The 25,895-nt window shown below is 38.8% G+C and overlaps 1 protein-coding gene across 2 annotated transcripts; it reads right to left on the bottom strand.

Moving 5' to 3' along the window:
* Positions 1-18,980: 18,980 nt before the first annotated feature.
* LOC110301422 (olfactory receptor 8B8-like) lies at positions 18,981-24,747 on the bottom strand. Of its 2 annotated transcripts, XM_021171892.2 has the most exons (2): positions 24,734-24,747; positions 18,981-19,914 (listed from the first exon to the last, which is right to left on the bottom strand). In XM_021171892.2, the coding sequence occupies exons 1-2, from the start codon at positions 24,745-24,747 to the stop codon at positions 18,981-18,983; spliced, it is 948 nt and encodes a 315-aa protein (XP_021027551.1). The 2 variants fall into 2 exon arrangements, with proteins under 2 accessions (XP_021027551.1, XP_021027553.1); XM_021171894.2 differs by lacking the exon at positions 24,734-24,747 and having other exon boundaries at positions 18,981-19,922.
* Positions 24,748-25,895: the final 1,148 nt, after the last annotated feature.

Genomic DNA, 25,895 nt, shown 5'->3' with positions numbered 1-25,895 from the left:
AAAAGAAAAGGATCATATCGGGCACTGAAGCAACAAGTACACATGCTAGTACTAGCTTAAAACTTCATTTTTTAAAGTGTTGCTAGAGGTATGGGAGGATAAGTGCTAAGTTTGGAATCAGTGCTAACCCAGTGCTGGTTTCCACTTAGGTTAGCAGCGAATTATTCAGTACTAGGAACTGATCAGGAATTTATCCGCAGTTTTCAAGAACTGCTATAGGCGAGAGGAATAAGGGTTTAAATTAAATAATCAGGCAGATGTCCACAGTCAGGAGCTGCATCAGGTGGCAGGAACAGGGTTTGGAATAATAAAATAATATAGAGGAAAATGGATTTTGAAACTCTGGTAGAGGCAGAGAAAAATTGGGGTACACCCTGCCTTTTTCTCTCTGGCCCCTACAGCAGAAGTTTTCTGCCCTCTTTGTGTTGTCTAATGTCTACTCTAATTTCTGGTGCACCACGTGTCAATCCATATGTGTTTGTGTCTAGTTGTCTGAATGACTGAATGTTCTGTGTTTCATGTTGGAAAATAAAAGATGGCTAAAACTTTATTGGCTGGTTCAGCAAAGCTGAGATTCCCACACGCTTTAGCCAAGGATCAGGCACAACAGGGGAGCCACTGGTGGAAAAGCTGCTCTCAAAGAAAGGGAGTCTACAGCCTCTTAGTTTTGGGGCAAAAAAGCTGATAGATGTTTTTCCCTGGAGGGTTCTCTGCAATCTTGATTATTGTGTTTGGCAAATGACAAAGTGCTTTTTTAAAAAAATCTTATAATTATACTAGAAAAATTGAAATTCTTTGATTGGTCTAAATTTATTAGACTCATGTAGCCACTTCATTTGGTTTTTTACTGGCCTTAGAGGTGTAATATGCTCTGTGTGTCTTCATCGTTAGAGTATTAGCTTATAAGTTATTGGGTCTGATCAAAAAGGTGTAACACTGGTTACTAGAAAGTTAGCTTTAAATTGGTAACTCAGGTTTGGAGTCTTTCCAAGATGTGGCATAAGGCAGGCCAAGAGGCTGGGCCTCTAAGGTTTCTTCTAGTTGAGATAATATTTAATGTGATTCTTATCCTAGAAAGTAGAATTAAAGGTAAGATTTAAAGCAAAGTCTCTTTAATGAAGCATTAAAATTTGCACTGTCATGCATTCATAGGTATAAATTGGCAGCCAAATTTCGTAACATGATAGTGAAGTTTTGATGTTTATTCTAAGGTGATAAGTTGTTTTGAAATTGGGTTTTGCTTTCCCAAGGTTGTAATTATAGTCTAATATTGCAAAAGAAACTTAAAAATTCTAAAATATATCCTTAGGGAAAGAGGAACAAAGCTCAGAGCAGCCTCTGTGGCCTTGTGTGACTTTCTTTTGTTTTGCAAACGGTGCCTAAGGAAGCTCTTGAAAATTGCCTCTCCTTGCCTTTAGGGAAAATTCTTTTTAGCTAAAAGAACACTGTTGAAGATCTATCCTGATGTTGTTCTAAATAAAGTTCAAATTCAAAGTTTATAAAAAGGTCAATCAGGCTGTAGAATTTATCAGGAAATTGCGATTTGACTTGCCTACTTCATGTAAAGTTATTTTAGAATTAAGAGTTCAGTTTTTTTTCCTTTGCATCCAGAAAATTGTAAAGAGTTTGCTTCTAGTGAGCTTGTAATCACTGGAAAATTTTGCCTCTGGGTGAGGCTAATATAGCTTTACCTCATGTAAGAGAAATTCTTATTGTCTTTGCTTCAATGCAAGAATCTAAGTGTTTGAATTTTTCAGTGATATTGTTTCCTAAGTGGAAAGTATTTTATTAGCTAATGCCTCTCAAGGGAAGTTTACTTTAAATCTTTGTCTCACACAAGGAGCTTTTATGTTCTGGGAAGTAGCTGTTGCTCCAGAAAAGATTCAGAGGCAATATCTTTTGAATACTTAGTGTTTTAGTTATACTATAAAATTGTGGTACAGAAAAATCTAAGAATGCAAAATTGATTTGCTACAAAATTTTATTTTCAAAAGCTTCCAGATGTTAATTGGCTAAGACCTCACCTTAAACTCACCACAGGAGAACTTAAGCCTTTGTTAGGTGCTATTAAGTGAGACACAAATTAACTGACAAGGAACAAAAGGCTTTGCAGAAAATAAAGAAAGCTTTTATAATTGTTATCAATTATAATCAATGGTAATTAAATATTAGCTGCCATTTTAGTTATGGTTATTAAATGTGCCCACAGCAATTCTTTGGCAAGAGAAATTATTGGAAAGTCATTTTCCTTCTCCTCACGACCGACCGTTGGCCTATGTGGAGTGGGCCGGCTGCTGGCTGCTGCAGGGTGGGGCAGCTTTCCCTGAGTGCTGGTGGCCTCCAAAAAGTGAGTTCCTTTGTAGCCAACTCTGGGAAGGGCCTGAAGCGCTGGTCACGTGTGCCATTTCCCCTATGAGCATCCGCCTGTCTCTGCTGGGGGTGGTCGTATTTTTCCTGCTAGGACTTGGGGTGCTCTGTTGCCCTTGTTCGGGCTTCCTGGCCTACAACAGATTCGACTGCTTCAGCCTCTATGGCCTGGGAGGAGAGCCGGAGGCAGGCGAGGCCAAGGTGGCATTTACCTCAAAGCACAGTTTTAAGATCCTATTAAGGCTGCTGTGGTGTTAATAAAGAATTGTAAGATAAATTCATATATTTTAGAAAACCTATAACAAAAAATGTCTCTTAAGACCTGACAAAGTGTCTGTTTCTTGTTCCAAACAGCAATTAATTTGGTTATTACAGAATATTAATATTTGTTCTATTGCATACCATCATTTTAAATAAAAATGACAATCATTATCCCATAGATAAGTTAAAAAATTGTTTTTATGCATGCTTCTGTATCTCCTATAAATTCATGCATGCATACATCCCATTTACTGTGTTTAAAAACAGTCTTTCTATTGGAGAAAAGTATATGTGAATTGGACCACACACTTATTCTTTTGAGTTTCCTCCTGCTTCATCACAGATTATTAAATTGTGTGCTGTAGATGGTGTTTTAAAATGTTGAATAATCAAGCTTTAATTTGTATATTTATCAATATATATCTCAGAGCTTACAATTGCTTAAAATTGTTCATCCCTCAGATGCTATTAATTCTCAAGTTTGTAATTACTTATGCAACTCATAAGAAAAAATGTTGTTCCTTTAAGGAGACTGTTTTTGAACAGTTAAGAATTTGTCCAGGGTTGCCTGGAAAAGATTCTCAGGATTTGCTTTTGTGTTATAGAGATTTACAAAAAGCTTTAGCTGCTAAAGGATTACAGATATCTCCTGAAAAGATACAATCTCAGGATCCTTATAATTATTTGGGTTTTAGACTTACTAATCAAGCTGTTTTTCCCCAGAAGATAGTTATTTGCAGAGACAACTTAAGGACTTTGAATGATTTTCAAAAATTGTTAGGTGATATTAATTGGCTTCGCCCCTATTTAAAGCTTACTACAGGGGAGTTGAAACCTTTATTTGATATTCTTAAAGGGAGTTCTGATCTTACACCCCCCACCCCCAGATCTTTAGCCTCAGAAGGATTGCTGGCCTTGCAACTAGTGGGAAAAGCTATTGAAGAACAATTTGTCACTTATATAGATTACTCTTTGTCATTACATCTGTTAATTTTTAATACGATTCATATGCCTAAAGGTTTGTTATGGCAAAAGTCTCCTCTAATGTGGATACATTCGAGGATTTCTCCTAAATATAATATCTTGCCATATTATGAAGCAGTAGCTCAGATGATTATCCTTGGAAGGAAGCAGGCACTAACTTATTTTGGCAATGAGCCAGATATTATTGTTCAACCTTACAGTGTAGATCAAGACACTTGGCTGAAGCAGCACAGTACAGATTGGTTGCTTGCTCAAATAGGGTTTAAAGGAACTATAGAAATCCACTACCCTCAAGATAGGTTGATAAAATTTTTAAATGTATATGAGGTGATATTTCCTAATATGACCTCGTTACAACCCTTACACAATGCTATTCTGGTGTTTACTGATGTCTCCTCTAACGGGCGAGCTGGATATCTTATAAATAATCAACAGGTAATCATAAAGACTCCTGGCCTCTCAGCTCAATTAGCAGAATTAACAGCAGTACTAAATATCTTTCAGTCTGTGAATGATGCTTTTAATATTTTTACTGATAGTTTATATGTTGCACAATTGGTACCATTATTGGAGACCTGTGGTACTTTTAACTTTAATATGCCAGCAGAATCCCTATTTTCACGATTGTAAAACATCATTCATGCTTGAAAATCCATTCTATATTGGCTACATACGATCTCATTCTGGTCTTCCTGGACCTTTAGCAGCAGGCAATGATTGCATAGACAGAGCTTTAATAGGAGAGACCTTAATTTCAAATCCTGTTTCATTGGCCAAACGTGATCATGAAAAATTTCGTCTCTCTAGCCATATCATAAGGCTCCGACATAAGATCACTAAGGAGAAGGCAAGAATGATTGTAAAACAATGTCCTAAATGTATTACATTATCTCCAGTGCCACATTTAGGAGTTAATCCACGAGGTCTTATGCCTAGTCATATTTGGCAAATGGATGTAACTCATTATGCAAAATTTGGAAAATTAAAATATATACATGTTTGTATTGACACTTGTTCAGGATTTCTTTTTGCTTCTCTGTATACTGGAGAGGCCTCTAAAAATGTAATCGATCATTGCCTACAAGCCTTTAATGCTATGGGATTGCTTAAACTTATTAAGACAAATAATGGGCCATCCTATTCTAGCAAAAATTTTACTTCATTTTGTAAGGAATTTGTTATCAAACATAAAACTGGAATTCCTTATAACCCCATGGGACAAGGAATAGTTGAACATGCTCATCGCACTTTAAAAAAAAATGGCTTTTAAAAACAAAACAGGGGCAGTTATATCCCCAAAGGTCACCAAAAGCACATCTTGCTTTTGCTTTATTTGTTCTAAATTTTATGCAAACTGATGTTAAAGGTCAGTCTGTAGCAGATTGTCACTGGCATCCAGTTACTTCTAGTTCTTATGCCATGGTAAAGTGGCAGGACTCATTGACTAATGAATGAAAGGGTCCAGACCTGGTCCTAATCTGGGGAAGGGGCTGGGTCTGTGTTTTTTCACAAAAAGAATATGGAGCATGATGGCTGCCTGAGAGATTAATTAGTCAACTGGACACAGATCCTGAATCTCCCAGTAAGTATGACTCTGACCTTGATTATGGCTAAAAATCCTCTTTAGCTGAAAAGTTCATGTGGAGCACTGCCTCCTCTCCCAGAAGAGTTACAGCCTTTCTGTGATTCTCAAAGCCACCTCCCCCATATGAGCTCCCCAGGAGCTCATAGCTTAAGCTTGATTGTTGCTTATTTGCAATTGAATGGAGTACCTGGACTTCCCCAAAGAAGCTTTTGTACTGTTTCTTTTCACTGTCTCTCATTGTTTTTCAAGCAGGTTAGTCCATGCCCCTCAACCTGACTGCCGCAGGTGTGCAGCCTTGCCTCCAACAGCACAGATGGCAGTTATTAATCTATATGAAGAAGCATTTTAAGTACATACTGTGGCTTTGGTCTGAATTGGGAATAAGGTGTGCCATGAGGGCTGGACTGTCAAAGACGGGCACCCAGATCTCCGAACCATTCCAATCTAAGACAGAGGTACATGCCAAGAAGCCATGGCTGTTAATAACACCACAGAGCCATGTATTGTGTGAAATAATACACAAACAAGCTGCATGTAGCCTCCATGACAGAATTGGATGGTTCGGGAAGATCTAAAATTTCCTAAATCAGGCGCAGCCACCAGCCACCATAACTCCCAGGCAGGACTATAGAGCATAAATAAATTTTATGCCTCAGTCCAGCTTTTTAAAATATTAATAATGGGGCAGGGGGGATGTAACCCCCTCCCCAGCCTGAAGCAGGCTGATCCAGACCTTGACCTAGCTGCCACTAAGGAGATTACCTAGGGTGGAGCCTTCCTGCCTAGATGACTCTATTGTTCAGTCACTAAGGCTGTTCTCCTTCAAGACACTGCTACCTGCTGAGAGGCCACTGAGCTATTCCAGAAACTACACCCTATCCTGCAAGTCATCACCTGCTGCTGGTTCCAGGCTCCAAGAATGGATTAGCAGGGGATGGGCCTCCCCCTCTTTATAAGCACAGTTTTCTATTAAACATTCGAGCTTTGATCAGGAACCTTGACTTAGCTCCATTTTTCTCTCAACTGCCTAGTTTCCCTCTCTTTTAAGCCCTGGCTTGCCTCCCAGGTGAAACCTGGTCCATGTGAGCCACTGGCCAGCTCTCAACAGTCTGGCGCCTGAACAGGGATCTGAGGAATGGCAGAAAATTGCTGGAGGAATGCTGCTTGGTGTGGGCTGGTTCTCAACAAGTTATAATGTGGACCCTATTCTAGTGGTTTCCTCAACCCTTCTGGCTTCCATAATCCTTCTCCATCCTCTTCCCCTCCATTTAATGTTCAGTTGTGGGTTTCTGAATCTGCTCCCACCAGCTGCCTGAAGAAGCCTCTTTGATGACAGCTGGGCTAGGCACCAATCAATTAAGTTGTCAGGTTATCTTTAGGAATCATTTCATTGACTTTTATATTTTTATTTTATTACTTAATATTTTATTTATTTACCTATTTAGCATGAATATTTTTAATAAATCCTGGCATGGGGTTTCTTCCAGCCTTAGACCATCTATGCTCCTGGATTAAAGACATACACATAGCCTTATATTTTAATGTGCCTTAAGAATTACAGTGGCTGGGCAACTGCCTAACTAGAATCAACTTTCCTATCTGTAACTCTGAATTACTACTTACTAATTTCTATGTTCACAAGGAAGGCATGGCCACTTCCTTCTTTTCTTTCTTCCTAGTCCCAAACCTGGTATACCTAAATCCTGCCTTTTTCTCTTCTCAGCAGTTGGTTGCTGGCATCTTTATTTACCAATCAGGTCCCTAGACGCTATCTCTTGAGGACACTTTTGGAGGTCCTAAATTAACATTAGAATAGAAGTAGGTTCTCTCTCTCTCTCTCTCTCTCTATATATATATATATATATATATATATATATATATATATACATATACATATGTGTCTCTGTGTGTGTGTGTGTGTGTGTGTGTGTGTGTGTGTGTGTGTGTATTTGCTGTTGTGTTTGGTTCTAATATACAAAGGTCTCTGAGTCATTCAGATTTTGATTCTTGCCAATTTAGGCAGTGTAGGGTATGAGGTCCCTTCTGTGGCTTTGGCCTCATGAGACCAATCATTAATTGACCATTCTCACAGGCAAGACAGGTTGTAGATCCAAGTGTTTGTGGTTGGATTGGTGTCCTATTTCTAGCACTGGGAGACTTACCTAGTTACAGAAGATTGATGGTTTAGGATACAGAATCCAAAATATTTCAGGATAAAACCAAATTCAAATAGTATGTATCTACCAATCCTGTCCAATCAAGGAGCCTAGAAGGAAAACACCAACACAAAGAAGGTATCTGCAACAAAGAAAGGACAAGATATTAAGCATCTCACAACAAAGCCAAAAGTAGAGAACCAGAAGTACATAAAGCCACCAACAAAATCAAACATATCAAGAACCAACAGTCATCTGTCTTTAATAACTCTCAATATAAACGGACTCAACTCATCTATAAAAAAACACAAGCTAAAATATTGGATATACAAACAAGATCTATCATTTTGCTGCATACAAGAAACACACCTCAATAACAAAGAGTTAAACGATGTAAAAAGGACTTCTGAGCAAATAGTTCTAGGAAAAAAAGCAGCATTTGCCATAATAATATCCAATAAAATAGACACTGTGCCCCTTCTTAGAATTGGGAACAAAACTCCCATGGAAGGAGTTACAGAGACAAAGTTTGGAGCTTACAAAAGGATGGACCATCTAGAGACTGCCATACCTGGGGATCCATCCCATAATCAGCCTCCAAATGCTGACACCATTGCACACACTAGCAAGATTTTGCTGAAAGGACCCTGATATAGCTGTCTCTTGTAAGGCTATGCTGGGGCCTCACAAACACAGAAGTAGATGCTCATAGTCAACTATTGTATGGACCACAGGGCCCCCAATGGAGGAGCTAGGGAAAGTACCCAAGGAGCTAAAGGGGTCTGCAACCCTATAGGAGGAACAACAATATGAACTAACCAGTACCCCCGTAGCTCATGTCTCTAGCTGCATATATATCAGAAGATGACCTAGTCGGCCATCACTGGAAAGAGAGGCCCATTGGACTTGCAAACTTTATATGCCCCAGTACAGGGGAACGCCAGGGCCAAAAGGTGGGTGTGGGTGGGTGGGAGGGTATGGGGGACTTTTGGGATAGCATTGGAAATGTAAATGAAGAATATACCTAATTAAAAAAAAAGAGAAAAAAGAAAAAAAAGCAGTTTGGAAAAAATAAACCTGCCTTTAGTCTCAGAATTAACTGGGGTCATGCTACAATGTTGTTTGCCTTTTTTCTTTTTAATCCTCACTCCTGTGCTGGAGAACCTGTTGACTGACTGAGTGGGCTTGGTCAGTAAGGTATTTTTTTTAACAACATTAATTTCCCCATAATGAGTATGGAATGTCTTTTCATCTTTTAAATTCATCTTCAATTTTTTGAGTATTTCATAGTTTTGAATCATAAAGTTGTTCACATACTTTTCACACTTGGTCCAGGCTTATTTTTGTAATCATAAATAGCAATGCTTCTTGATTTATTTGACAGCATGTTAATATTAGGAAAGCTACTGGTTTTTTGAGATAATTTAGTATATTGTCTGTTCATAATACCTAAGCATTTTTTTTTCAATCAAATCAAAGAATTTTGTAGGATTTTTTATAATCTTTTTTGTTTAGAATTATAACAACATCAAATAGTAAGGACAATGAAATTTTCTCCACTTTTATTCCATTTATTTATTTATTTATTTAGTCCTGTCTTATTGCTTTAGATAAGATTTCAAGCACTATACAATTTAACAATGGGTAAATTGCTAACCCTATCCACCAACTATCTCTGGCCTAGTTCTAATAATGCACCTGTCACGGACCAAACCTAGCACCCTATAGTGTCATATGTTACACAAAGATAAAAAGGAAATCATATCCCCAGGTCTCAATGCAGTACCACAAATGATATGAAAGTCCATGACACTATGTACCCACAAAACCATTAATACTACAGAAATGATCTCCAATGATAATTCCATACATTAACTCAAAGACAGAAATTTGAAAAAGAAAACCCATTAATTTACTTCATCAAATAACTCAAGGACATGTAAAATGAACTAAAGAGGATAAGAATAAACACCTGAGTGATGCTCAAGAAAACACTGATATATTTCTGACTGATGTTTGTAAGTATTGATGGAGGACACTACAAAAACACAGCCCTCAAAATCAACATTATAAAAGCTCATATGAACTCACAGATAGTCTAAGGAGAAGCTCAGTGCTTCTCCAATGCTAGAAAAAATCCTAAGGTCAAAGTCCTGAGAGCAAGGCGAGAGAGAGAGAGAGAGAGCAAGGTATTTCCAGGAAAGAAACTGGCTAATTGGCTACCTAATGTGAACAGATAATCCTGTAAACATACATATAAGTAACATTATAAGCCAGGGTGTGTGTGTGTGTGTGTGTATACAGATACATATATGTATATATACATACGTATGATTAACAGAGATTCAGAAGTACTGAATTTGAATAAAAAGCAAGACAGAATATATTAGAGGAGGATTTGGATGGAGGAAATGAAAAGGAAATGATGAAATTAAATCTTAAATGTATTTAAATAAAAAGTAACTTGGTAACTTTTTCCTTCATTTTACAGTTCCAAATGAAAATATATTACTAAGAGAAGTAAGGGAAGGAACCTGGAAGTAAAAGCTAAAGCAGGGGCCACGGAGGATCACTGTTTACTGACTTGCTTCTCATGGCCTAATTTCTTTCTTTAATTTTTTTTATTAGATATTCTCTTTATATACATTTCAAATTTCAAATGCTATCCTGAAATTTCCCTATACCCTCCCCCCGCCCTGCTCCCCTACCCACCCGCCCTGCTCCCCTAACCACCCACTTCTGCTTCTTGGCCCTGGCATCCCCTGTACTGGGGCATACAAAGTTTACAATACCAAGGGGCCTCTTTTACCATTGATGGCCAACTAGGCCATCTTCTGCTACATATGCAGCTAGAGACACAAGCTCTGGGGGTAATGGTTAGTTCATATTGTAGTTCCACCTATAGGGTTGCAGACCCCTTCAGCTCCTTGGGTTCTTTCTCTAGCTTCTCCATTGGGGGTCCTATGTTCCATCTCATAGATGACTGTGAACATCCACTTCTGTATTTGCCAGGCACTGGCATAGCCTCAAAAGAGATAGCTATACCAGGGTCCCTTCATCAAAATCTTGCTGGCATATGCAATAGTGTCTGGGTTTGGTGGCTAATTATGGAATGGATCCCCAGGTGGGATGGTCTCTAGATAGACCATCCTTTTGTCTTAGCTCCAAACTTTGTCTCTGTAACTCCTTTCATAGGTATTTTGTTCCCTATTCTAAGGAAGAACGACGTATCCACCCATTGGTCTTCCCTCTTCTTGATTTTCTTGTGTTTTGCAAATTGTATCTTGGGTGTTCTATGTTTCTGGGCTAATATCCACTTATCAATGAGTGCATATCTAATGACTTCTTTTGTGATTGGGTTTCAATGTACCCATAGGATGGTACTGCCCATGATAAATTGTGCCTTTCTACATTAATCATCAATACAAAAGAAAAAAAACAATTCCAGTAGGATTGTCCACTGGCCAGTCCACTAAAGGCAATTTCTCAGTTGAGGTTTCTTCATTCCAAATGACTCTAGCTTCTTTCAAGTTGATATACAACTAGCCAGTACACTTCAAGTAGAGTAATGATTTTCATTTACTCAAAGAACCCACATTTGGTGCAGAACTTCATATGTGCTAAAAGGAATATTTCATACCCTGGTACAATCTAGTTCTCTAGTGTGTTTCATCACTGTGTCATTACCAAGATGATACATTTATACTTGGAAAACAATCCAAAATATTAACAGAATAAAGAGAGGAGAACATCTGCTACTTGTGCCTGAATAGCCTCATCCTATTGTTGCAATACCTCTGGTGTGGGATTTATCCAGAAACTGTGCTCAACTGGAGACAGTTTGTGTATCAAAAATAAGAGGCATGACATAGGTCACTCTATACTGTTCTCATTTATTACCTAGACCAGCTGAAGTTATGAATCCATTCAAACACTTTCAGTTAAATAATCAAGATGTAAAATATTAAATTTGGAAGATAGTTCAACTTTTTATATTCAGGATTTTGCTCTTATGGGTTGCTTTCTGTATATTTGTTCCTACAAACCAATCTTTATCTTGTAACAATTTTTTTCATAGTAAGTAAATTTTGTACAACCACTGTCTACCAAGAGCATGCTTACTAAGCCAAAAGCCCCTAAAGTATTTTAGAACATTTTTGTGTGAGACAGCAGATTCTTATTTAAGCCAATCACCTACTGGCACAGCAGGTATATTCTTTTCCCTTAAAATGAATCATTAAAATTTTGTTGGGAGGAAATAATGATGGTACCAAAGCCCAATGAATTTAGAGATCCTAAAGCAACACACAACATATAAGCCTCAAGATTGACATGCTGCCTCATACTTCATTCCAGTAATAAACACAGTAATTTCAATATTGCTGAATTTCAATTCAGTAATATAACCAGAAGTATGGGGATGAGAGGAAATGATAGTCATGAAATCAAATGCCTGAAGATTTATCCTCTGAGTAAGAATCCTTGAATCATTTTGTAAGTTGTGAACTTACATGAGGCTCAGTATACTATTCATATAATGAAAATATTTTTAAAATGCAAATGTGTTAGTTTATAAATTAAAGTCATACAGTGATACAGATACCAAATGAATGTTTACTACATCGCATTTACATATGTAATACAGGTGTTTTAAAAGTCAGTGTAGGAGTAGGACCACAGGCCTCATCCCGCTGGATCAGCGCCGGGGTAGCGGGAGCGCAGGGTTGCCTGACACCCGCCAGCTACCCACGACCCCCGCCGCAGGATTTTGGGACTGCTGGTGAGTGGAACACAGCTTCTGCTCCAATCCAATTGCGCGGGACCTGAGACTGCATTAGTTAGGGAAGCAGAAACCGGCCTGAGTAGGGCCACAGGCCTCACCCGGCCGGATCAGCGCCAGGGTAGCGGGAGCGCAGGGTTGCCTGACACCCGCCAGCCACCCACGACCCCCACCGCAGGATTTTGGGACTGCTGGTGAGTGGAACACAGCTTCTGCTCCAGTCCAATCACGCGGGACCTGAGACTGCTCTGGTTGGGGAGAGAGAAATCCGGCCCACACAGGGCCACAAGCCTCTTCCGGTCAGAAAAGCACCTGAGCAGCTGGGGCGCAGGGTCTGCGGACACTCGCCAACTGCCCACAACACCCGCCACAGGATCTTAAGACTTCTGGTGAGGGGAGCACAGCTTCTGCTCCAATCCAATTGCGCGGGACCTGAGACTGCATTAGTTAGGGAAGCAGAAACCAGCCTGAGTAGGGCCACAGGCCTCACCCGGCCGGATCAGCGCCAGGGTAGCGGGAGCGCAGGGTTGCCTGACACCCGCCAGCTACCCACGACCCCCGCCGCAGGATTTTGGGACTGCTGGTGAGTGGAACACAGCTTCTGCTCCAATCTTTAAATAGTGACAACGATAACAACTAACCCCAGAGATTACCAGATGGCGAAAGGTAAACGTAATAATCTTACTAACAGAAACCAAGACCAGTCACCATCATCAGAACCCAGCACCCCCACTTCACCCAGTCCAGGGCACCCCAACACACCGGAAAAGCTAGACACGGATTTAAAAGCATATCTCCTGATGATGATAGAGGACTTCAAGAAGGACGTTAATAACACACTTAAAGAAATGCAGGAGAACACTGCTAAAAAGGAAGAAGACAATAAAGAGGAAGCACAAAAATCCCTTAAAGAATTGCAGGAGAACACTGCTAAAGAGTTACAAATCCTTAAAGAAAAACATGATAACATAATCAAACAGGTAGAAGTCCTTACAGAAAAACAGGAAAACACATCCAAACAGATGATGGAAATGAACAAAACCATACTAGACCTAAAAAGGGAAGTAGACACAATAAAGAAAACCCAAAATGAGGCAACACTGGAGATAGAAACCCTAGGAAAGAAATCTGGAACCATAGATGCAAGCATCAGCAACAGAATACAAGAGATGGAAGAGAGAATCTCAGGTGCAGAAGATTCCATAGAGAACATCGGCACAACAATCAAGGAAAATGGAAAATGCAAAAAGATCCTAACTCAAAACATCCAAGAAATACAGGACATAATGAGAAGACCAAACCTACGGATAATAGGAGTGGATGAGAATGAAGATTTTCAACTCAAAGGACCAGCAAACATCTTCAACAAAATTATAGAAGAAAACTTCCCAAATCTAAAGAAAGAGATGCCCATGAACATACAAGAAGCCTACAGAACTCCAAATAGACTGGATCAGAAAAGAAATACCTCCCGACACATAATAATCAGAGCAACAAATGCTCTAAATAAAGATAGAATACTAAAAGCAGTAAGAGAAAAAGGCCAAGTAACATATAAAGGCAAGCCTATCAGAATTACACCAGACTTTTCACCAGAGACTATGAAAGCCAGAAGATCCTGGACGGATGTTATACAGACACTAAAAGAACACAAATTCCAGCCCAGGCTACTATACCCAGCCAAACTCTCAATTAACATAGATGGAGAAACCAAAGTATTCCACGACAAAACCAAATTCACACATTATCTCTCCACGAATCCAGCCCTTCAAAGGATAATAACAGAAAAAAACCAATACAAGGACAGGAACCACGCCCTAGAATCAACAAGAAGGTAATCCCTCAACAAACCTAAAAGAAGACAGCCACAAGAACAAAATGCCAACTTTAACATCAAAAATAACAGGAAACACCAATTTCTTTTCCTTAATATCTCTTAATATCAATGGACTCAACTCCCCGATAAAAAGACATAGACTAACAAACTGGCTACACAAACAAGACCCAACATTTTGCTGCTTACAGGAAACTCATCTCAGAGAAAAGGATAGACACTACCTCAGAATGAAAGGCTGGAAAACAATTCTCCAAGCAAATGGCATGAAGAAACAAGCTGGAGTAGCCATTCTAATATCTGATAAGATTGACTTCCAACCCAAAGTCATAAAAAAAGACAGGGAGGGACACTTCATACTCATCAAAGGTAAAATCCTCCAAGAGGAACTATCAATCCTGAATATCTATGCTCCAAATACAAAGGCAGCCACATTCATTAAAGAAACTTTAGTAAATCTCAAAGCACACATTGCACCTCATACAATAATAGTGGGAGACTTCAACACACCACTTTCACCAATGGACAGATCATGGAAACAGAAACTAAACAGGGACACAGTGAAACTAAGAGAAATTATGAATCAAATGGATCTGGCAGATATCTACAGAACATTCTATCCTAAAACAAAAGGATATACCTTCTTCTCAGCACCTCATGGTACCTTCTCCAAAATTGACCACATAATTGGTCACAAAACAGGCCTCAACAGATATAAAAATATTGAAATTGTCCCATGCATCCTATCAGATCACCATGGACTAAGGCTGATCTTCAATAACAAAATAAATAATAGAAAGCCAACCTTCACATGGAAACTGAACAACACTCTTCTCAATGATACCTTGGTCAAGGAAGGAATAAAGAAAGAAATTAAGGACTTTTTAGAGTTCAATGAAAATGAAGCCACAACATACCCAAACTTATGGGACGCAATGAAAGCATTTTTAAGAGGAAAACTCATAGCTCTGAGTGCCTCCAAAAGGAAACTAGAGAGAGCACACATTAGCAGCTTGACAACACACCTAAAAGCACTAGAACAAAAGGAAGCAAATTCACCCAAGAGGAGTAGACGGCAGGAAATAATCAAACTCAGGGGTGAAATCAACCAAGTGGAAACAAGAAGAACTATTCAAAGAATCAACCAATCAAGGAGCTGGTTCTTTGAGAAAATCAACAAGATAGATAAACCCTTAGCCAGACTCACTAGAGGGCACAGGGAAAGCATCCTAATTAACAAAATCAGAAATGAAAAAGGAGACATAACAACAGACCCTGAAGACATCCAAAACACCATCAGATCCTTCTACCAAAGGCTATACTCAACAAAACTGGAGAACCTGGATGAAATGGACAAGTTCCTAGACAGATACCAGGTACCAAAGTTGAATCAAGATCAGGTTAATGATCTAAACAGCCCTATATCCCCCAAAGAAATAGAAGCAGTCATTAATAGTCTCCCAACTAAAAAAAGCCCAGGACCAGATGGGTTTAGTGCAGAGTTCTATCAGACCTTCAAAGAAGATCTAATCCCAGTTCTTCACAAACTATTCCACAAAATAGAAACAGAAGGTACTCTACCCAACTCATTCTATGAAGCCACAATTACTCTGATACCTAAACCACAAAAAGACCCAACAAAGATAGAAAACTTCAGACCAATATCCCTTATGAATATTGATGCAAAAATCCTCAATAAAGTTCTTGCTAACCGAATCCAAGAACACATCAAAACAATCATCCATCCTGACCAAGTAGGTTTCATCCCAGGGATGCAGGGATGGTTCAATATACGGAAATCCATCAACGTAATCCAGTATATAAACAAACTCAAAGATAAAAACCACATGGTCATCTCCTTAGATGCGGAAAAAGCATTTGACAAGATCCAACACCCATTCATGATAAAAGTCTTGGAAAGATCAGGAATTCAAGGCCCATACCTAAACATGATAAAAGCAATCTACAGCAAACCAGTAGCCAACATCAAAGTAAATGGTGAGAAGCTTGAAGCAATCCCTCTAAAATCAGGGACTAGACAAGGCTGTCCACTTTCTCCATACCTATTCAACATTGTACTTGAAGTCCTAGCTAGAGCAATTCGACAACAAAAGGAGATCAAAGGGATACAAATTGGAAAAGAGGAAGTCAAAATATCACTTTTTGCAGATGATATGATAGTATATATAAGTGACCCTAAAAATTCCACCAGAGAACTCCTAAGCCTGATAAACAGCTTCGGTGAAGTAGCTGGATATAAAATTAACTCAAACAAATCAATGGCCTTTCTCTACACAAAGAATAAACAGGCTGAGAAAGAAATTAGGGAAACAACACCCTTCTCAATAGTCACAAATAATATAAAATATCTTGGCGTGACTCTAACTAAGGAAGTGAAAGATCTGTATAATAAAAACTTCAAGTCTCTGAAGAAAGAAATTATAGAAGATCTCAGAAGATGGAAAGATCTCCCATGCTCATGGATTGGCAGGATCAACATTGTAAAAATGGCTATCTTGCCAAAAGCAATCTACAGATTCAATGCAATCCCCATCAAAATTCCAAATCAATTCTTCAACGAATTAGAAAGTGCAATCTGCAAATTCATCTGGAATAACAAAAAACCTAGGATAGCAAAAACTCTTCTCAAGGATAAAAGAACCTCTGGTGGAATCACCATGCCGGACCTAAAGCTCTACTACAGAGCAATTGTGATAAAAACTGCATGGTACTGGTATAGTGACAGACAAATAGACCAATGGAATAGAATTGAAGACCCAGAAATGAACCCACACACCTATGGTCACTTGATCTTCGACAAGGGAGCTAAAAACATCCAGTGGAAAAAAGACAGCATTTTCAACAAATGGTGCTGGCACAACTGGTTGTTAACATGTAGAAGAATGCGAATCGATCCATTCCTATCTCCTTGTACTAAGGTCAAGTCTAAGTGGATCAAGGAACTTCACATAAAACCAGAGACACTGAAACTTATAGAGGAGAAAGTGGGGAAAAGCCTTGAAGATATGGGCACAGGGGAAAAATTCCTCAATAGAACAGTAATGGCTTGTGCTGTAAGATCGAGAATTGACAAGTGGGACCTCATGAAACTACAAAGCTTCTGCAAGGCTAAAGACACCATCAATAAGACAAAAAAACCACCAACAGATTGGGAAAGGATCTTCACCTATCCTAAATCAGATAAGGGACTAATATCCAATATATATAAAGAACTCAAGAAGGTGGACTCCAGAAAGTCAAATAACCCCATTAAAAAATGGGGCTCAGAACTGAACAAAGAATTCTCACCTGAGGAATACCGAATGGCAGAGAAGCACCTGAAAAAATGTTCAACATCCTTAATCATCAGGGAAATGCAAATCAAAACAACCCTGAGATTCCACCTCACACCAGTCAGAATGGCTAAGATCAAAAATTCAGGTGACAGCAGATGCTGGCGAGGATGTGGAGAAAGAGGAACACTCCTCCATTGTTGGTGGGATTGCAAGCTTGTACAACCACTCTGGAAATCAGTCTGGCGGTTCCTCAGAAAATTGGACATAGTACTACCGGAGGATCCAGCAATACCTCTCCTGGGCATATATCCAGAAGATGTCCCAACCGGTAAAAAGGACACATGCTCCACTATGTTCATAGCAGCCCTATTTATAATAGCCAGAAGCTGGAAAGAACCCAGATGTCCCTCAACAGAGGAATGGATACAGAAATTATGGTACATTTACACAATGGAGTACTACTCAGCTATTAAAAAGAATGAATTTATGAAATTCCTAGCCAAATGGATGGACCTGGAGGGCATCATCTTGAGTGAAGTAACACAATCACAAAAGAACTCACACAATATGTATTCATTGATAAGTGGATATTAGCCCAAAACTTAGGATACCCAAGATATAAGATACAATTTGCTAAACGCATGAAACTCAAGAAGAATGAAGACCAAAGTGTGGACACTGTGCACCTTCTTAGAATTGGGAACAAAACACCCAGGGAAGGAGCTACAGAGACAAAGTTCGTAGCTGTGATGAAAGGATGGACCATTTAGAGACTGCTGTATCCAGGGATCCGTCCCATAATCAGCTTCTAAACGCTGACACCATTGCATACACTAGCAAGATCTTGCTGAAAGGACCCAAATATAGCTGTCTCTTGTGAGACGATGCCGGGGCCTAGCAAACACAGGAGTGGATGTTCACAGTCAGCTATTGGATGTATCACAGGGCTCCCAATGGAGAAGCTAGAGAAAGTACCCAAGGAGCTAAAGGGATCTGCAACCCTATTGTTGGAACAACATGATGTACTAACCGGAACCCTGGAGCTCTTGTCTCTAGCTGCATATGTATAGAAAGATGGCCTAGTCGGCCATCAATGGAAAGAGAGGCCCATTGGACTTGCAAACTTTATATGCCCCAATATAGGGGAATGCCAGGGCCAAAAGAATGGGAATGGGTGGGTAGGGAAGTGGGGGGGCGCTATGGGGGACTTTTGGGATAGTATTGGAAATGTAATTGAGGAAATTATGTAATAAAAATATTAAAAAAAAAAAAAAAAGTCAGTGTAGAACAAATGTGTGTATATTATACACACACACACACACACACACACACACATATATAAAGGATATTTTCTCACCCATTGGCCAAAGAGGAAAGAACAGAGAGAATGTGGTAAAAAGTAACTGTTTCAAGTAAATAATATAATTGGTCTTTTACAAATATACAATTGCAATGAAGTATAAATGCCAGAATCATTGTTGATAATCTATAAGTATAATTAACAAAAGAAACTATATGTAATGTGGTTCTTATCAAAGTATAATGATGAGGAGTAATTGTAAATATTTTTTAAAAATCTAGCTTACTATAAATGGTAAATAAGTCATTATTCACTTTCCATCTTCATATTATGAAATCACAATGAAATAAAGCTGACACCAGAAATACACTAAATATAAAGATTCTGTGTTATATCTATAATGAGATTAGGTTATGACTAAAACATTCTGCTCAGGGTTTTTTTCAAGCCAACTTTGACATCTTTATTCCTCAAGCTGTAGATTAGAGGGTTCATCATGGGTACCACAATGCTGTAAAATATGGAAGAGAACTTTGCCTCATTCATGGATACAGCTGAAGAAGGTTTGAGATACATAAATGCACTTGAACCAAAGAACATAGAAACAGCAATTATGTGGGAACTGCAAGTGCTGAAGGCTTTGGACCTGCCTGAAGTGGACCTTATTTTGAGGATACTGGAGAGAATAAAGCCATAAGAAGCAAAGATGATCACAGTGGGCACGATGATGTCTTTTCCTGTTACAATAAACAACTCTATCTCATTGACATAGGTGCTGGTGCAGGAGAGTTGCAGCAAAGGGAGGAGATCACAAAAGTAATGGTTGATGGTGTTTCCATCACAGAAGGTCAGTCTCAATACACAACCTGTGTGGATCATGGCACCTGAAAATCCCATGAAATATGAACCAAGAATAAGATAGGAACACATCTTTGGAGACATGGCAACACTATACAAGAGTGGATTGCAAATGGCCACATAGCGATCATAGGCCATTGCTGTCAGCACATAACATTCAGAAATCGCAAAAAAGCCAAAGAAGTAGAACTGAGTCATGCATCCCATGTAAGAAATAATGTTCTTCTCTTGTACAAAGTTCATCAGCATTTTGGGTGTGATCAAAGAAGAATAGCAAAGGTCTATGAAGGATAAGTTAAAGAGAAAAAAGTACATGGGTGTGTGAAGGTGAGAATTCAACACAATTAAAATTATCAAAGTCAAATTTCCAAATGCTGTTATCAAATACATTATTAGAAAAATTAGGAACAGGGGCATTTGAAGGTCAGGCTGGTCTGTTAAGCCCAAGAGAATGAATTCAGTTACAAAAGAGCCATTTGCCAGAGCCATTTTTCTTTCAAGTATCCTTGGAGAACTTCACAGCACTTCCAATCATATCTTCTCTCACAACTTGAAATATAAAGAGGGGGTTTCTGAAAAGAACAACCTTGTATCAGTGAAACCACTACTCACACTACCATGAAGTGAAATGACAATTGCATCCCGATGTTAGAATTTCAATAGTAAATATAGTTGAAAAATATATTGATAATGGTCCATCTTGCTGAGACTGAGGGCCTTTTGTGCTAACATGATTAATTAATCAGAGAAATGGAGGAAATTGAATGGACCAGGATAGAATCCTTATTCCCATTTCTCTTTATTCCTGCAGCTTCCGTTTAATATTGAAAGAAGTTATGAAACTTGGTGCTGATCTAAGTTTATAGTCTCAGAAGTTAATATTAAGAACTCAGATGTTAATAAAAGTGTAAAAAACTAGATTCTATAATGCTTAACTTACTGCCAGTCTCTGAAGAAACTTCATAAATGTAAAAGAACATGAGTTCTGTTTATGGAGAATCAAATTACTTAATAGGACACCTAAAATGTAGTAGAGTGTCTACTGAGTCTCTGGACATTCATCTTTACAGAAATTGTGCCTGCAGTCTTATGATTGAATGAAGGAATGAGAGAGGGGTACATCAAGGATTCTTAAATCATTCTTAATCTGAAGCCATATGTAAAGATAAAATACACCACATTTAATGGAAAATTCTGCATAATATTATGTACAATCTAGAACAGACGTGTTGACAGATACAAAGCAGGACTATGGGCTCTAGCCCCTATGTTGTGAAAGCTAGATACAAAGGACTGACATTATAGACAGGTTCTGAGAATCTAAATTCATAATTATGAAACAGTTAAGAATGTTATGTTAAATGTTAAATAATGAGTACTCATTCATTATGTAAGTCATTTTTACACATTAATGATAATCAATGTCTTAAAAAGAAAGACACTAACATGCATCTATTTTAAAACTTACCTAAATATTTAAGAGAAGAAACCTCATTGGTACCTCAACATTGTCTTTATCTCTTATCCTAGAAAGGGAATGCTGGGCTCTGAAAGAGTTAGTTTCTTTGATTTTTTTTAAAAGGACATTGTAAAAAATTCTAAAATGACTTCTGACTCATAAATCATAATTTATAATGCTGTTATATTAGCCACTGTTGTCAGAAGGAAAATAAACAGTATTTCTTTTATCACATGAGCTACTTGATGAGAATCCATAAAAGTCAAACAGGTGTCATTTCATTTTTCTCTTGTGATATGCAAAATAGAAATATTCTCAGTCTCTTCCTAAAAGCACATCACATCTATATGAGAAGGGGATGAAGTGAGTACCTTTATGTGCTTGACCGTGCTATATCTCCATTTCCATAGGGATTGAAAATTTTAATCACACCTTAACTTCTCTTTGGGGATTTTTATATCCTTCATCCTTGAGCCACTATTAAACTCCCATGTTCCAGCACTTTCTTCTCATAAAGAAATATATTGCTTGCTTCTTTGCTTATGTTTTAACAGTGATGTTCCAAAAGTCTACCCCAAGGCCTTATTACTTTCTCAAAAAAATATATTCAAAGGTATAACACAGGCATACATTTTCTCCCTTAGTCATTTTTGTATGTTACTTAATTGCTTTTGTTTGTTATTCTATGAGTGAAGCCCAGGACTTTGTACATATTACACAAATACTTTAACCCTCTGTTAATTTCCAGAGCTAAAATCACCATTGATGTGTTGTACATTGCCACATATTTGACATGAGTGTTAATTACTGCTTGACTACTGCTTTGGTTTTTAAAAACAATAGCTTACTCGTGCTTTCAGGTTCTATATTTGAATCCTCTGCCTTTATCTTCTCACTAACATAATTTGAAAAAAAAATTGTTTGATATTTCTTTGCCTATGCTGCTTCTTATTAGCCTAGGGAGGGTAAACACACAATGAACTTTACTACATTGCTATGTTAAATTATGAATAAAATGTTGACCTACATAGAGAAGTAATAGAATTTCATATATAAATAAGTTCTTTTTTTTCTATTTAGAGTTCTTTTTTTTATTATGTATTTTCCTCAATTACATTTCCAATGCTATCCAAAAAGTCCCCAATACACTCCCCCCCCAGTCCCCCCCACCCACTCCCACCCCTTGGCCTTGGCATTCCCCTGTACTGAGGCATATAAAGTTGGCAAGTCCAATGGGCCTCTCTTTCCAGTGATGGCCGACTAGGCCATCATTTGATACAAATGCAGCTAGAGTCAAGAGCTCTGGGGTACTGGTTAGTTCATAATAATGATCCACCTATGGGGTTGCAGTTCCCTTTAGCTCCTTGGGTACTTTCTCTAGCTCCTCCATTGGGGGCCCTGTGATCCATCCAATAGCTGACTGTGAGCATCCACTTCTGTGTTTGCTAGGACCCGGCATTGTCTCACAAGAAACAGCTATATCTGGGTCCTTTCAGCAAAATCTTGCTAGTGTATGCAATGGTGTCAGCGTTTGGAAGCTGATTATGGGATGGATCCCTGGATATGGCAGTCTTTAGTTGGTCCATCCTTTCTTCACAGCTCCAAACTTTATCTCTGTAACTCTTTCCATGGGTGTTTTGTTCCCAATTCCAAGAAGGGGCACAGTGTCCACACTTTGGTCTAATAAGTTCTTGACTTTATGAAAGTCTATGTACCTATTACTTCATCATGGGTTTAAAATATTCTAAATTATAAGTATATTTAAATCCTGTACATAAAAAATAATGTTCATGCTACAAAAAATACTGACCATGAAAATTCTGCAAATGTGATAACTACAACTTCTAATATCTGTCAGTTGCCAGCCATGATGCTTGTACTAGTAATAGATTAAGTATGAAATTACTGTGAGCATAAAAAGTATAGTGTCATTTTACCTTGTTATCTTAATTAATTTTTGTTCATAGTATACAAGTTAGATAGCATATATTTTGTGGCCTTTGGGATGCTTATGTATACTCCAGCATTGGACTTTCACATTATCTAAATATTGTCCATGGAGTACATATAGCCATTTATATTCTCTCTATACATGAATATATTTGATAGAATATATTATGAAGTATTTAAATCCTGGTGAAGAAACATGTTCTTATAAACCAAATACCATAAGATTAAGTACAATAAATTGTGAATTCCATGCCAGCCTGGCATGACCAATAATGTTCTGGGTAAACTGAGCTACCTAGAGAAACCAAGTATTGCGGGCGTGGTGGCGCACGCCTTTAGTCCCAGCACTCGGGAGGCAGAGGCAGGCGGATTTCTGAGTTCGAGGCCAGCCTGGTCTACAAAGTGAGCTCCAGGACAGCCAGAGCTACACAGAGAAACCCTGTCTCTAACCCCCCCCCCAAAAAAAAAGTTGACTGAGAAACCAAGTATTAAAAATCCAGTGCTCCCCCAAAAGTGGAGAGAAAAAGTAAATTAAACATTGAATCAAAGTATAGTTCCGCTGTATGAAGAACTGTCAACCTTTTTCTGCAAAGCCAGATGGTATATATTTTATGTATGTAGGACTCTATTGCATACAAACTCTGTTACTGTCAAACAGTAAATGAGTGGGAGCAAATGTCTATCACATTTTACTTGTAGGTATTAAGGGTTTCCTTCAGCTGTATAGGTGTTTTGTATCACAGATGTAGCGTGGGCTTCAATGAATAACACCATGTTCAGGAGGAGGGTAAGGAAATAAAGAATGGAATCAGCTAATGATATAATTACATGTATATTAACAATTTTACTTATTTTTAAATTTCATATGTATGGGTGTGAGTGGGTATTTAGTGTATACATGTTTGGGGTATAGACCTGTGTAATTGCATTTAGGCCAAAGACCTGTCCTGCTCCATCATTATCCATCTTATTCTTTGAGACATGGTCTCTAATTAACCATGGAGCTTGGCTGTTGTCTAGCCTCCATAGTTTTGAGGGATATAATATGCATATGACCACATCTGGTTTTTCATATGAGTGATGGGTACATGAATTTATGTCTCATGCCTCCTCAGGAAGTACTTTTACCTGAATACTGATGGAAATCCTCAACTCTTCTAAAGACAAACATGTATTAAATGTATTTAAAACAAGATGTGAATATAAAGAAATGTATCAAGTGTTTGGCTTACATGGTCAGTCACCTTCTGAGGAATATGATGACACTTAAGATCCTACCCTGGTGTGATAGTTTATATATCCTTGGACCAGGGAATGGCCCCATCTGGAAGTATGGCCTTGTTGGAATAGGTGTGACCTGGTTGGAATGGGTGTGTCACTGTGGGTGTGGGCATAAGATCCTCACCCTAGTTGCCTGGAAGTCAGTCTTCTACTAGCAGCCTTTGGATGAAGATGTAGAACTCTCAGCTCTGACTGTGCCTTGCCTGCCTGGATACTGCCATGCTCCCACCTTGACGATAATGGACTGAACCTCTGAACCTGTAAGCCAGCTCCAATTAAATGTTGTCCTTTATAAGACTTGCCTTGGTCATGGTGTCTGTTCACAGCAGTAAAACCCTAACTAAGACACCTGGGTTGCTTTCTTAGGTCAAGGTAAAGGCTAAAGATTTCCCATTCACTGCTAGTGACTCTCTGAGGTCATGGAGCATGCAAAGACTTCAGCTCCAATCTGAAATAATTCTCTGAGACCTAAAATGCCCTGGGACTTTGGGCCCCATCTTACATTTCACTCTAAGGTTTGGACATGTGCCCAAACTTTGGAATCTATCCCAAATTGAATTGTCTGGTCCATGCTATGTTTTACAAAATCAGCAGTGGTGTAATGTAGGAGGTGGGGGAGTACCTCAGCAGTTGCATGTCAAGGTCTTTCCTCTGAGAAATCAGCTTTAGGACAGGCTTAGTATAAAAGCAAGTTTCTTGGCAGGAAAGGGTAGAGGCACAGAAGGAAGTGGGACAGATAAAGACAGAATGAGGTTGGTGGGGAGAGAAGAAAAGAGAGAGGTAAAGAAGAGTCTTCTCTTTTAGTCTACTTTATTTTGTTCTACTTATTCACTTTACATTCCCATCACTGTCCCCTTCTGGTTTCCCCTCCCACCTCCCTGATCCCCAGCCTCCCTTCCTTTCTCATTTGAGTGAGTACTCCCCTCCCATGATCCCTCCACCATGGCATTTCAAGTCTCTGAGAGGCTGGGCATAGCCTCTTCCACTGAGGCTAGACAAGGTAGCCCAACTAGAAGAACATTTTGGATCACCCCCTTTCCAGTTCAGCACTCAAATAAAAATGAAGCTGCACCTCTGCTAGATATGTGTCTGGAGGCCTGTGTACAGCCTGTGTATGGTCTTTGATTGATGGTTCAATCTCTGAAAGACTAAAAGGTCCAGTTAAGTTGATTCTGTTGGTCTTCCTGTGGAGTATCTACACCCTTTAGAGCCCCATTTCTTCTGCCTATTCATTCATAAGAGTCAGGATATGACAGAGACTTGGGAAAAGGGAGCCACTCAAGAATTAATGAGGGTGACCTTAGCTATGACCCATTATTGGACCTTGAATAGGCTGCTTCCTGTAGCCTAGCAGTAACCCTATTGAAGTGATAGAGATACCAACCTACCCACAAAACTTTCAACCCAAAATTTCTTCTATCTACAAGAAATGTGGGATGGGAGAATGGAGCAGATAATGAGAGAATGGCACAAATAATGGGAACAACTTAAGACTCATACCATAGGAAAACACCAATCCCTGACTATTAATAATACTCTGTGATACTTGCAGACAGAAGTCTAGCATGGCTGTCCTCTGAAAGACTCCATCCAGTTCTGATTCAGACAGATGTAGACACCCACAGCCAAACTGTGCATGAAGCTTGGAGCAGTCTTCTATATACCTGGCTCATGGCTCTTACCTTGCAGGCAACTGTTTCTAGGTAACTGCTGGGGGGAGCTTAGAGGATTTGTAAACAGTCCAGAAGCAAAATATATCTTCATTCCTCAGTTCCAGTGGATTT

Source organism: Mus caroli, unplaced genomic scaffold (assembly GCF_978045245.1).
Source record: "Mus caroli unplaced genomic scaffold, Mus_caroli_1 scaffold_11, whole genome shotgun sequence".
NCBI lineage: Eukaryota > Metazoa > Chordata > Mammalia > Rodentia > Muridae > Mus > Mus caroli.
This window is presented reverse-complemented; position numbering and strand designations above follow the sequence as displayed.